This window comes from Petaurus breviceps, unplaced genomic scaffold, assembly GCF_028583685.1.
Source record: "Petaurus breviceps papuanus isolate PSGF00001 unplaced genomic scaffold, PetGlider_PUasm1.0 90822, whole genome shotgun sequence".
In the NCBI taxonomy this organism is placed as follows: domain Eukaryota; kingdom Metazoa; phylum Chordata; class Mammalia; order Diprotodontia; family Petauridae; genus Petaurus; species Petaurus breviceps.
The window spans coordinates 24261242-24274513 of record NW_027187351.1 but is presented as its reverse complement, the minus strand read 5'-3'; the positions used below and the strand labels follow the sequence as shown (position 1 = coordinate 24274513).

At 35.5% G+C, this 13272-nt stretch overlaps 1 protein-coding gene across 2 annotated transcripts in view; it reads left to right on the top strand.

Moving 5' to 3' along the window:
- The window catches only part of LMBRD1 (LMBR1 domain containing 1), a 217155-nt gene that overhangs the window by 187693 nt on the left and 16190 nt on the right, over positions 1-13272 (top strand). Inside the window, exon 15 of one of the 2 annotated variants that reach the window (XM_069070724.1) lies at positions 9434-9486. The exons of the other annotated variant lie outside the window; for it this stretch is intronic. Within the exon in view, the coding sequence (XP_068926825.1) occupies positions 9434-9465 (32 nt within the window). The 3' untranslated portion in view covers positions 9466-9486. The remainder of the gene's footprint in view (positions 1-9433; positions 9487-13272) is intronic. 2 annotated transcript variants of the gene reach the window in all.

The following is a 13272-nucleotide window of genomic DNA, read 5'->3' as shown; positions in this document are numbered from 1 at the left end:
TACAAGAATGCAAGTCACTCCCTAACTGATAAGTGATGAAAGGATACGAACAGGCAATTTTCATATGAAGAAATTAAAGCTGCTATAGACACATGAAAAAATGCTCTAAATCACTATTGATTAGAGAAATGCAAATCAAACAGGTCTGAGGTGCCACATCACACCTATCAGATTGACCAACATGGCAAAACAGGGAAATGATAAATGTTGGAGAGTATGTAGAAATGTTAGAATACTAATTCATTGTTGATGGAGCTGTGAACTCATCCAGCCTTTATGGAGAGCAATTTGGAACTGTGCCCAAAGGGCTGGTTGACCCAGTAATTCCACTTCTAAGGCTGTATCCCAAAGAGATCATAAAAATGAGAAAAGGACACACAAGTACAAAAATATTTATAGCAGCTCTTTTTGTGGTGGCCAAGAGCTGGAAATCGAGGGGATGCCCATCAACTGGGGAATGGCTAAGCAAGTTGTGGTATATGAATGTAATGGAATACTATTGTGCTATAAAAAATGATCAATAGGCGAACTTCAGAGAAACCTGGAAAGATTTATATGAACTGATGCTGAGTAAGGGGAGCAGAACCAGGAGAACATTGTATACAGTAACAGCCCACAGTGTACAAGTACTGATTTTGTTAGACCTAGCCCTTCTTAGCAATGCAGTGACCTAAAACAATTCCAAAGGACACATGATGGAAAATGCTAGCTACATCCAGAGAAAGAACTACTGAGTTGGAACGCAGAGTGAAGCAGATTATTTTCTTTTTTGTTTTATTTTGTTGATTATTTTCTTTCTCATGGTTTTTCCCATTTGTTATAATTCTTCTGTGCAACATAACTGATGTGAAAATATGTTTAACAGGAATATATGTGTACAACCCATATCACATTTCAAGTTTTCTTGGGGAGGGAGAGAAAATTTAAAACTTAATGGAAGTGAATGTTGAAAACTAAAAATAAATAATTTAATTTTTAAAGAAACTGCATACCCTTTGACCCAGCAATACCACTTCTAGGTCTGTATCACAAAGAGATCATAAAAATGGGAAAAGGACCCACATGTACAAAAATATTTATAGCAGCTCTTTTTGTGGTGGCCAAGAGTTGGAAATTGAGGGGATGCCCATCAATTGGGGAATGTCTAAACAAGCTATGTATACGATTGTAATGGAATAGTATTGTGCTATAAGAAATGATGAGCAGGTGGACTTCAGAAAAACCTGGAAAGACTTACATGAACTGACGCTGAGTGAAGTAAGCAGAACCAGGAGAACATTGTGCACAGTAACAGCAACACTGTACAATGATTAACTTTAGTAGACTCAACTCTTTGCAGTAATGCAAGGATCTAAGACACCTCCAAAAGACTCATGATGGAAAATGCTATCTATATCCAGAGAAAGAACTATGAACTTTGAATGCAGATCGAAGCATACTATGTGCAATCTCTCTCTCTCTCTCGTGGTTTCTTTCATTGGTTCTAATTAGTTTTTACAGCATGACTAGTATTAAAATATGTTTAATATGAATGGATATATAGAGCCTCTGTCAGATTGCATGCCTTCTTGGGCGGGGAGGGAGAGAAAATTTAGAACTAAAAATCTTATGGAAGTGAATGCTGAAAACTAAAAATAAATAAGTTTAAAAAAAAACACAAGAAAACAAAACCCCTCAGAGTATTGGAATAAGATCAGGGCTAAGTGACCCTGATTGTTTAATTCAGCCATCTTCTTAGTGCCTGCCACTATACTTGCTGCTTCCAAGGTGATCTTTTCTTTTGAAGTGATAATATCTTAGTAAGACTTTTTTTTTCCTACTTTGGATCTCCCATTTCAACAGTAAGCAAAAGGGGTAGGCCATTTTTAAAAAATATTGCCTTTAATTCCTATCAAAAATCTACTTTGAAATCTTTTAGAGAGAGATCAATACAGCTGCAGCTGTGTTTTAGGACCTCATAATGTGATGGACTGCCAGCCTCTGTTTTAAGTCAACTTCTCCCTTCTCAGGACTTTTTATATGGATCATCATCTATCTTAATGGTTTTGAATACTGATCCTAGTTACCTTATAATTTCTAATTTGAGGAAGAAAAAAAAACTTTTGACCCTCAACAATACAACACTGATCTCTTTTCCCTCTCCTACTTTGAATTCTCCTGGTACTTCCTGTCTATAACACTCATTTGTTAATAATGTATTTCCTTATTATAACATTTTGGTGTGTATTTCCCACTTAAAATGTCCTCTTCATTTCCACTCCAGACTTTAATTCTTGCTCATCTTTCTAGACTTTCTCTTTGAAGCCTTCTGATTTCTCTGCTATCACCTGGAAGTAATCCCTCCTTCCAAACTAAAATGGTACTTTATATAGTATTTTCATATTTCTTTATGTCTTATCTCTACTACTAGGTGCTAAATTCCATGAGGGGAGGTATCGTCTTTTACTTTGTATTATCTTGGGATATTGAAAAGTTGAAAGGAAACCTCCATAGTAGAAACCACAGCTATTGCCACAAAGATTTTCTTATATAATTTTCATTCTCTCTCTACTACCAATTTAACCATAATACCTAGAAAATTTTGGTCCATTTTTTTCTTTTTTTTTTTTCAAATCCCAATTTATTAAATTATTTATTTTTAGTTTTCAACATTTACTTAAGTTTATAAATTTTCTCCCCCTCCCTCTCTTCTCTCTCCTCAAGAAAGCTTGCTATATGATATGGGCTGTACACATACATTCCTGTTAAACACATTTTCATGTCAGGCATGTTGCATAGAAGAATAATAACGAATGGGGAAAACCATGAGAAAGAAAAAAAACCCAACAAAATAAAACAAGAAAGAAAATAATCTGCTTCACTCTGCGTTCCAACTCAGTAGTTCTTTCTCTGGATGTAGCTAGCATTTTCCATCATGTGTCCTTTGGAATTGTTTTAGGTCCTTGCATTGCTAAGGGCTAAGTCTATCAAAATCAGTCCTTGCACACTGGCTGTTACTGTGTACAATGTTCTGCAGGTTCTGCTCCCCTCACTCAGCATCAATTCATATAAGTCTTTCCAGGTTTCTCTGAAGTTCACCTGTTGATCATTTCTTATAGCACAATAGTATTCCATTACATTCATATACCACAACTTGTTTAGCCATTCCCCAATTGATGGGCATCCCCTCAATTTCCAGTTCTTAGCCACCACAAAAAAGAACTGCTGTAAATATTTTTGTATGTGTGGGTCCTTTCCCTATTGTTATGATTTCTTTGGGATACAGCCCTAGAAGTGGTATTACTGGGTCAACTAGCCCTTTGGGCATAGTTCCAAATTGCTCTCTGTAGTGGTTGGATCCATCAATGGTCAATTAGTGTTCTAACATTCCCATGTCCTCTCCAACACTTATCATTTTCCTGTTTTGCCATGTTAGTCTGATAGGTATGATGTGGTGTCTCAGAGTTGTTTTGATTTACCTCTTTTATCTGTGATTTAGAGAATTTTTTATGACTAGAGATTGCTTTAATTTCTTCCTATAAAAACTGTTTGTTTATATTCTTTGACCATCTATCAGTTGGAGAATAACTTGTATTCTTATAAATTTGACTCAGTCCTCTATATATTTTAGAAATTAGGCCTTTGTCAGAGACACTGGTTGTAAAAATTCTTTCCCAGTTTTCTGCTTCCCTCCTATTCTTGGTTGCATTGACTTTGTGCAAAAACTTTTCAATTTAATGTAATCAAAATTATCCATTTTGCATTTTGTAATATTCCCTCTCTTCTTTGGTTATAAATTCTTTTGTTTTCCATAAATCTGACAGATAAACTATTTCTTGCTCCCCTAATTTGTTTATAATATCAACCTTTATACCATTGTTCCATCTTTTTCTCCAAGCATATTTGCTGCAAGAAAATAGTCTGATTTGGGGATTCAAATTAAAGTACAAAATACCTATTTAATCCAGTATGATCTTATCTCTAGTGGATTACTCTAGTTCCTAGTTCCTATCTTGGCCAGGTTTAGCATTTTTCTTAGGTTAAACTAATTTATTTTTTTAAGTGAAGTCCAGATCCTTCATATCTAATGGTAGCTCAGGCTTCCAGAGGGTTAGTGTACCTTTAAAAAAACCTTTTCTGTTTGGTGTAATCTGATAGATCCTACACTTCTTTGGTACAACTTTCAATTATCTAGGGTCACCTCTTATGCTACAGTTGGTCATCACCGTCCAATGGGATGAATATTAGGTATTCAGTTGGTGGGAATGTCTTAGAAGAAATTCTTATTACAAAACAAGCATGAGACTTTTTATTGTTTGTCTTTTATCAACTTGTCTGTTTGATTTTTGCCACATTTTTCTTGTTAGATAACATGTGTTGTGCCTTTTTGGGCACTGAAAAATCTGGTTTATTTAAGGAAACTATTTTATTTCTTAGCTTGATTGTTACAGATCCATTTTGATTAAATACATCCTCCAGGTGAGGAAACTTGTGCAGACTTTTTATTTTTTTATAGGAAGGGTGAGGGAAAGTCTCAATTGTCTTTAAACACAGGCTTTACCTTGAAAATATTTCTGTAAAATTATATCACTAGAAAAGGGGGTTAAAATATCATGTTAGTCTGTGATTCTAAAAGTAACGGATGCATTAAACTTCGGGAATAAAAAAAAAAAACTCTAACTAGGGTGTGATGTTGGCAATTACGCTGGAAAGAGAAATGAAAATTTGGCTTGTGAATTACCGGAACAGACTTAACAACTAAGGCAGTCAGGCTCAGAATCATATATCTTTATGAGAGTTATAATGGGAAAAGGTCTTAGAATTATTTTTGGAAAAAATACCTAGAGCCTATGTAGAAAGTTAAATGAATGTAAGTTAATAGAATAATAGGATAAAAATATATTTTTAGAAAAAAAAAGTTTGTCTACAGAAATGATTATTCATATTCCATTCAATTAAATTTTTGTATATGATGACAATCTGCTGTGACCAAAAAATAGTCATCATGATGATTCATTGTCCAAGATATGGTAGTGATATCAGATTCAAAGCATGACTCTTAAGAAAGCTGTATACTTTCCAAAAAATAACATAGACTCAGGTAGGATTTTTTTTTAAGTCTTCTGACATATAAAAAGCACAGCAATTAAAAAACATTTTATAATGAAGAATAAAAGAATTTTAGAGGTAGTTGGGGCTTTAGATGTCATCTAGTCTAACCTTGTGTTATTCTCATGAAGAAGGTATATAAGAGGAAATTCTGAGATGTCCATGATCCAACTACCTAGTGGCAAAATCAGGCCTAGAACTCAGTTCTTCTAATGCCTCACTAATGATCTTTCTGTTGCATTGACTTTTGAATTGTATCTCTTAAATAATAAGCAAATGATTGAAGGTGTAGAAGGAAAACAATATATTATCATGAAAAGAAAATTAGATTTGGGGTACAAGAATTTTTTTGTCATTGTTCTTTCACTAATTATGCCAGCTTGGGAGATTTTGTTCCCTTTTGTGCCTGTTATTTTCTTCATATGTAAAATGGGCATAATCCTTACATTACCTGCCTGGTTAGATTATGATGAAAATCAAAGGAAAATAAATATAAAGTGCTTTTTAACTAACTATGCTATATAAATGTAAGATAGTGGTGATTGTTAACAGTTAACAGAAAAGATAAATGCAAGCATCCAGACCTTGGGTGGTGGAGACTGGGGGGAAGGGAACATATTTACAGGTAGAGAATGGGAGGAGGGGAGAAGGGTAGCCAGGACTGATAAAAATGAAAGAGTACTTTCTGTCTAAGAGCTCTAGTCATGGTGTATGGGTTAAGCAAGTAATTGCACAGAGGCTGGAAATAAAATGCTAAATGTATGAAAGAGATGATTGAGTTTTGTTAGAAGGTGGTACAAAGGTAAGTAGTGTGAGCTATGGATAAAAAGGGAATTAACTAAAAAAAAAAATTAAAAGAAAAAAATGGAGTTACTAGAAGGATTTGTATGTGAGGAGCTTTTATTTTATCCTAGAGGCAGTAGGAGGTCACTGAATGGTTTTGAGCCTAGTATTAGCTTATTAGACTTGTGCCTTAAAGAGATTATTTTAGCAGCTATGAGAATTGATGGTAGAGCAGCAATGCAAGAGGCAGTTAGACCAATTTAGAGATTATTTCAGTAGTTTAGGTAGGAGGTGATAAAGGCCTGAATTAACTTTACCACCTGTGAATGACTAAAATGAATAGATAGAATGAATGGGTTGTATGTTGTTTAAAGTAAGAGACAGAGGTAGGTAGAACTGACCAAAATTGCAATTGATTGGAGGGATGAAGCAAGAATGGAAAAGTAAGAATCAGAGGATTTGGAGTTCTAATTTTAAAAATCTAGGTAATTTAGGAATATAGTGATACCCTCAAGAAATGTAGATGTTTAAAAGAAGAGCAGGTTTAGAGGAGATCTTTTTGGACACATTGACTTTGAAATTCTTATTAACATCCAGGTGAATGTGTATAGCATACAGTTTGTGACATGAGGTTGTTGTTAGAGGAATTAGAACTGAATATATATAAATGTGGGAGTCATCTTTTTGAAAAACTGAATCTATGAAACATTAAAGGAGAGAGTGTAGATATGAAAGGACCCAGAACAAAGCCTTAGGGCATAGTCCCTCCAGCTTTCACCATTTAAAGATTAAAAATTGAAGAGGAGGGGAGAATATATGTGTGTATATGTGTGAAAGTGTATAAAACATGTATATATGTAAGGAATATAGGGAATAGGAACTATGGAAAGGTAAAACTGAGTTGCATAGTTTTCATTTTGGCAAATGGCAACTCCAAATCACAAAGAACAGGAGACTTGGAGGTAGGCATTTGCTAGAAGAAGAACAGGTAAAATGCTAGTTGTGTGGAATACTCTCAGTTGATCAGGGCAGGGTACCAGAGGGTTACTTGTAATGGTGATGGGAAAAGCTGTGTAGTAAAGGTCACTACTAACCCTGTATAATAAATAATTGAATTGTCATTTCACTCTTCTTCTCCATCATGATCCATGAAAAGGGTTGAAACTACGCAAGAGTATTAATGATAATGATGATTGTGAGAGTCATATTGTAAACCTTGTCCTCAGCAGCATAAAACCAGTCATGATTAGGGCAGGGTGACTGACTGGTGCTTTGCCCCAGGAACCAACTTCCTTTCCTTAGAGTTCTGAAGACTACTGTTTTTACATTTTGTAGCCTACAGTGGGTCTGCAGATCCCTGTTCTTTCACTTAGCCCATAGCTTCCCAAAGTTCGCAATACTGGCCCCTGGGGAATTCTGGAACAATCCAGGGGATGTTGAATCAAAATAAGAAGGTGGCCAAAACATAAGGAAAGAAGAGAATTTTGAAAAACTTTTCATATATGTTTCATCTGTTGTACAACAGTTAAAGTCAATAGTTATTACATTATTTAGCAAATAAACACACAAAATTCAAGTTATAACCCGTCAGTGGTCAAGTTGGGAAGTCCAGCGTGCATTGGCAGGAATATGTGTGCGTGTATTGACTTCATGATGAAAAATCTCATCCAAAATTTAATCAAGAGATCTCTATAAGAACAGGAATTTATTCTCTTCCCTGGGAGAAGAGGGAGGTCTTCCCTATGGCTGATCATGAGGAAGAGGCACATTACAAAAGGCAGAACAAAAATTTATACCCTAAGGCAGTCAAATCCCTTCCCCTGGGCTATCCCCTCTCCCATTAGCTGAGAGGTAGGCTCCTCTCAGTTCAAAAATCTTCCCCAATGGCAAACAACAGAAGAGCCCACCACTGTCCTTCTATGGCCCAGAGACAGTCTTACAAAGAACAAGGATGCTTATTTACAGCTAGGGAAAGGGGGAAGGGTCCCAAAGCAATAGGGAAGGAATGAGCTCTGGCTGTCCCTGACTCTCACTGGCTGGGAGGAGGGGCCCACAGAGGTGGGAAATCGGAAAGCCTCCTGAAAGGGCTTGCTACTGATTGACAGCAGAAGTGAAGGGGTGGGGGAGGGGAGAGAGAAGTTGTGAAAAGTCCCCTAGAACTTTCCCCCAGACAACTTCTTTACAGTATGATACTCTGTGGCTACGTGACATACTATTGCATCATCAAAATTTCTGAGCAGGAAAAAAAGCACCAGTTTACAATAAATTATTAAATTTAAGATGCATAATTTTTTTCAAAAAATATTATATATATATATATATATATATATTTTTTTTTAGTGATACAAATTAAAAGGAAAAAAACCAAACCACTGAAGGGTTAAAGAAAGTAGATTTCCAGAGGGGTTCTGAGCAAATTTTTTCTTAATTAAGTTTTATGTTTATTGTTCGTTTACATCATTCATTTCCACAAGGTTTTGAGTTACAAATTTTCTCCCCTCTTTCCCCTACCCACCACCCCAAAACAGTGATCCCACTTTGAAAAATTTTTTTGAAGGGTGCAGTAGGCCAAATAAGTTTGGAAACCTCTGACTAGCCTTACTACTAGGATCCCATAACCATGGTGTCCCTCTCCTTAGGCCAGTCTTCCCACTAACCAAGTTGGCCTTTGTGGTAAGGAGATTTCTAGTTTCTAAGATGGTCCCTAGGTCATGTGATGAGTCTGAGGAACATCCTAGCTTTATGTGTTCTCATCATGGCATTTCAGCAGCTTACCCCTAATTTACTGTCATATTACATGGACTTTAATTATGTAGATGTACTTGGTTGCAGTTCCTGAACCACTGGCTATAAATAAATTGAATTGTTGTGTAATTATTGAGAAGATCTCTATTGAAATCAATCATATTATAAAATGAAGGTAACTTTTTGTGAAACAAGTTATTTTGTGTAAATTCAGTTTAGCACATTTCAGGCTTGTTTAAAGTAGAATTCAGTTTATTGCACGTTTTTGAACTCACAGGCTATGTTTTATCAAGTGCAAAGGTAATTAATATTGGGTAAAGTACCTATTATAATTGAAAGAGAACTGGTCTCCGAGCCAAGAAGACCTTGATTCCAGTGGCCCTGGGACCTTGGATACATTACCTAACCTGCCATTGCCCCAGGCACTGAAATGGTCTAGGCAAAAGTAAAAGAGAGCTCTCTCTTGCTCTCTCTCTCTGTCTCTCTGTCTCTCTCTCTGTCTCTCTCTCTCTCTGTCTCTCTCTCTCTCTCTCTCTCTCTGTCTCTCTCTCTGTCTCTCTCTTTCCCTCTCCCTCCCTCTCTCTTTCCCTCTCCCTCCCTCCCTTTCTCTCCCTTTCTCTCCCTCTCAGCTATACAACTTAAGCTTTCCACAGTCCCTATGCCCTATATGAATGTAAAACAGAATCTGTCAGCTAAAAAATAAAATTAATACCTTCATTCCTTGGCCTATTCTATAGTTTTTGCATGTAATAAGTTTATTATGGCATATGTGATTTGAATAACATTAGCTTAACTGACATTTTTATTTCTCTTTAAGGTTTCCAGAGCACTTTATGTACATTATTTTAAGTTTCACAGTAACCCAGTGAGGTAGGTGCTATTTATCCCCAATTTACAAATGAGAAACTATGATACAGGGATGTTAATTGGCTTATGTCAGGATTACAAAGTTAGTAATTGGCAGAGTTGGGATTTAAACAGCTTATCATTTCAAGGATTTTCCCACTTAACCAGTTAATAAAGATCTTAGTAAAATGCAGCTCTATTTTAGGCTTTCAAAAATTATTCACCCTCTCCACCTACATTTAATATTGGAAAAAAACTATAAAATTGGCTTAATTTAGTAAATGTAGAGATGTAGACTGCATTTATATAAATCTAAAACATAGGAAAATCAGACTTTTAAAGATGTCTGTATTATCAGGAAATTTAAAAAGCCAAAATACTAGAAGTAACTATCAATAAACCTGGTGGCACATGTCTGCCCTCCCCTACCACTGGAAAGGCTGAGGCTGGTAGATTACTTGAATTTTGAAAGTTGTGAACTGCAGTAGGTCTAAAGTGGATAGGATATCCACATTTAGTCCAGCACATTTATGGTGAGATCGCAAAAGCAAGGGGTTGGGGATGAGTTACAAAGCTGCCTACAGAAGTTGAACTGGCCCAACTCAGAAACAGAATAGATTAAACTTCTGTGCTGATCAGCAGTGAAGTCAGTCCTCTGAGTAGTAATTATTACTCTTCTACCTTGGGCAAGGTAGACAGATCCAGTCAGTCCTCATCCGCCATCTTAACCCACCAAAAAAAAAAGATCAATCAGAAACAAAGAGGATTCCTAAAGTAAGAATATAAATCAAAGAGAAAATATTTAAATATACCAAAAATATTTTTCACACACTTTTATGGAAACTCTCTCTCTGTATATATGTGTGTGTATACATGTATATATACATGATACACATATGGCATGTATCAAAACGTTATGCTAATATTCAAAGCATTATAATAATGGCAGGATGTTATTAATGATTTATTGTGACGTGTACTATGTATAGGTTGGGGTTTTTTTCCCTTTAGTGTTTAAAGGATGTCCACATTTCTACAGAATTCTTTCTATACTTGCCTATCTAGAACATTTTCTAATTGAGAATTCAAGCCAATTTGGGTAGATCTTGACTGTATCATCACTTTTTGATTAGGGGCCCCCTCTGCTTGTCATCTTAGCTACATCTTTTGATCTCTTTTGATCTTTCTATTATTTTGTGGGTGGGGAAAAAAGCAAAGTGGAAAAGCCATACCCACAAGGTATGCTAACAATGTGCTACATACAGCAAGAAGGGAAAAATAGCCTGTGTAAACTCAACATTTAGTAACAGATCTGGAACCCAAATCTGGGATCTTCTGATCCCCAGGTTCAAGGTTCTTTCTTGTTCCCACTCTGACTATCATACATTATCCCATCAAGCTGTTCGTAAGCTTCAAACTAAGTTGGGGGGGCGTGGAGGAGACAAAGTGAAAAAGCTATAACCACAAGGACTTTGACAATGTGCGAGAACTAGTGTCTGCCAAATAAAATGCATACTCCTTAAGCCTAGAAATAAAGGACTCCCACCAAAAACTACTTATTTATAACTGCTTATCATTTGGGAAATGGCTCTTATTATAAATTTCAGTTCGTTTCCTATATATTTTGGCAATGAAATTCTTTGATAGAGAAATTTGCTGAAAAGATATTTTTCTCTCCAGCTACCTGACTTCCTTTTAATTTTAGCTATACTGATTTAGTTTCAACAAAATCTTTTTCATTTTAATCAAAAACGAACAATTTATCTTCTGTGAATGTCTCTATCCTTTATTTGGTCATGAACTCTTCTTCTATCCAGACATCTGAAAGGTTATGATGACACCCTTGATATCTAAGTCATGCACCTGGTGGTGGCACATGTCTGCTCTCTCCTACTACTGGAGAGGCTGAGGCTGGTAGATTACTTGAATTTTGAAAGTTGTAAACTGCAGTAGGCCTAAAGTAGATAGGATGTCCACATTAAGTCCAGCACATTTATGGTGAGATCATGTACCCATTTGGAGATTACCTGGGTATGTGATGTAAGATACTGGTTTATACCTAGTTTATCTAAGACTCTTTTCTAGTTTTCCCCGTTTTTTGTGTAAAATATTAAGTTCTCACTCCGTTTTTGAGAGTTTTTCGATTTATCAAACTTATGTGCTCATTTGTTTATATATTTTGTGTAACTAATCTGTTCCACTGATCAACCTCTCCATTTCTTAAAACAGTTCCCCATCATTTTTAAAAAATATTTTATTTTTTCCAATTACATGTAAAAGTAATTTTTAACATTTGTTTTTGTTGAATTTTAAGCTCCAAATTCTCTTCCTCTCCTCCTCCTCCCTGAGATGGCAAGCAATTACAGGTTGTACATGTACAGTCATATAAAAACTTTTTTCTATCTTGATCATATTGTTAGAGAAAACAGAGAAAAAAAGGAAAAAGAGTGAAAGTGAAAAATAGTGTGTTTCAATCTGCATTGAGATTCCATCATTTCTTTCTTTGGAGATGTACTTGACTCTGAATCAGTTCATGCAAATCTTTCTTGCTTTTTCTGAAAACATCCTGTTCATCATTTCTTATAGCATAATAATATTCTATTACAACCAGATACCACAACTTGTTCAGCCATTCCCCAGTTGATGGCCATCCCCTCAATGTCCAGTTCTTTGCTACAACAAAAAAGGCTTCTATAAATTTTTTTTTACAAATTGTTCCTCTCTTCTCCTCTCCTCCCCTCCCGTCCCCTCCTCTCCTCTCCCTTCTCCTCCCCTTCCCTCTCCTCAATACAGACCTAGTACTGGTATTGCTGGGTCAAAGAACATGTACTTTTATAACCTGTGGTTATAATTCCAAATTGCTCTCCAGAATGGTTGGATCACTTCACAGTACCAAATCATTTTCATGATTACTGCTTCATAGTTTACCTTCAGATCTTGTATTGTTATGCCTCCTTCTTTTCCACTTTTCTTTCTTTTCCTTGAGTTTCTTTACCTTTTGTTCCTCCAGAATTTCCTTAGTCTTATTCTCTTTCCTTTGGTAATTTGGTTGATAAGACACTGAATAAACAATATGTCATTTTTATGCTACTAACTTCGCCCCTGAAAAATTACTAACCAGTTATTTAGATGTCTTCCTTTATGTAAAGAGTATTTTAGTTGTATTCATATAATTCTATTTGTATCTTAGCAGATAGACTCCCAAATATTTTAGATATTCTGCAATTATTTTAAATGGAGTATCTTTTCCCTATCATTTTCTAGCTGTTTTTTGCATATGTTGTATTTTAAGAATATCATTAGTTTACTAAATAAAATATTTCCATATTACTTATTAGGTAGATTTTTAAAATAAACATTTTTATGTGTTTCTCCTTCCTTCTGAGCAGTTTAAGATTCTTCTAAAATATTTGGTTCCTTTTACTGTCTTTTAAAGATGAATAATGGTAAAAATTGCTGAATTGTTAAGAAAAGTTTGCCATGAAGAACTAAGATTCTAGTTTTTTCCTCTAAATACTCATTAACACATGTTTTACAGTATATCCAAACTTGGTTTGAAGCTTACAAACAGCTTGATGGGATAGCATGTGATAGAATGGAAAACAGAAAGAACCATGAACCTGGGGATCAGAAGATCCCAGATTTAGGTTCCACATCTGTTACTAAATGTTGAGTTTACTCAGGTTGTTTTTCTTTCTTGCTGTATGTAGCACGTTGTTAAATTTCTTGTGGGTATGGCTTTTTCACTTAGCTGTTTTTTCCCCCCACAAAGAATTAGCATAGTGCCTTGACAGGAGTAGGTGTTTAGTA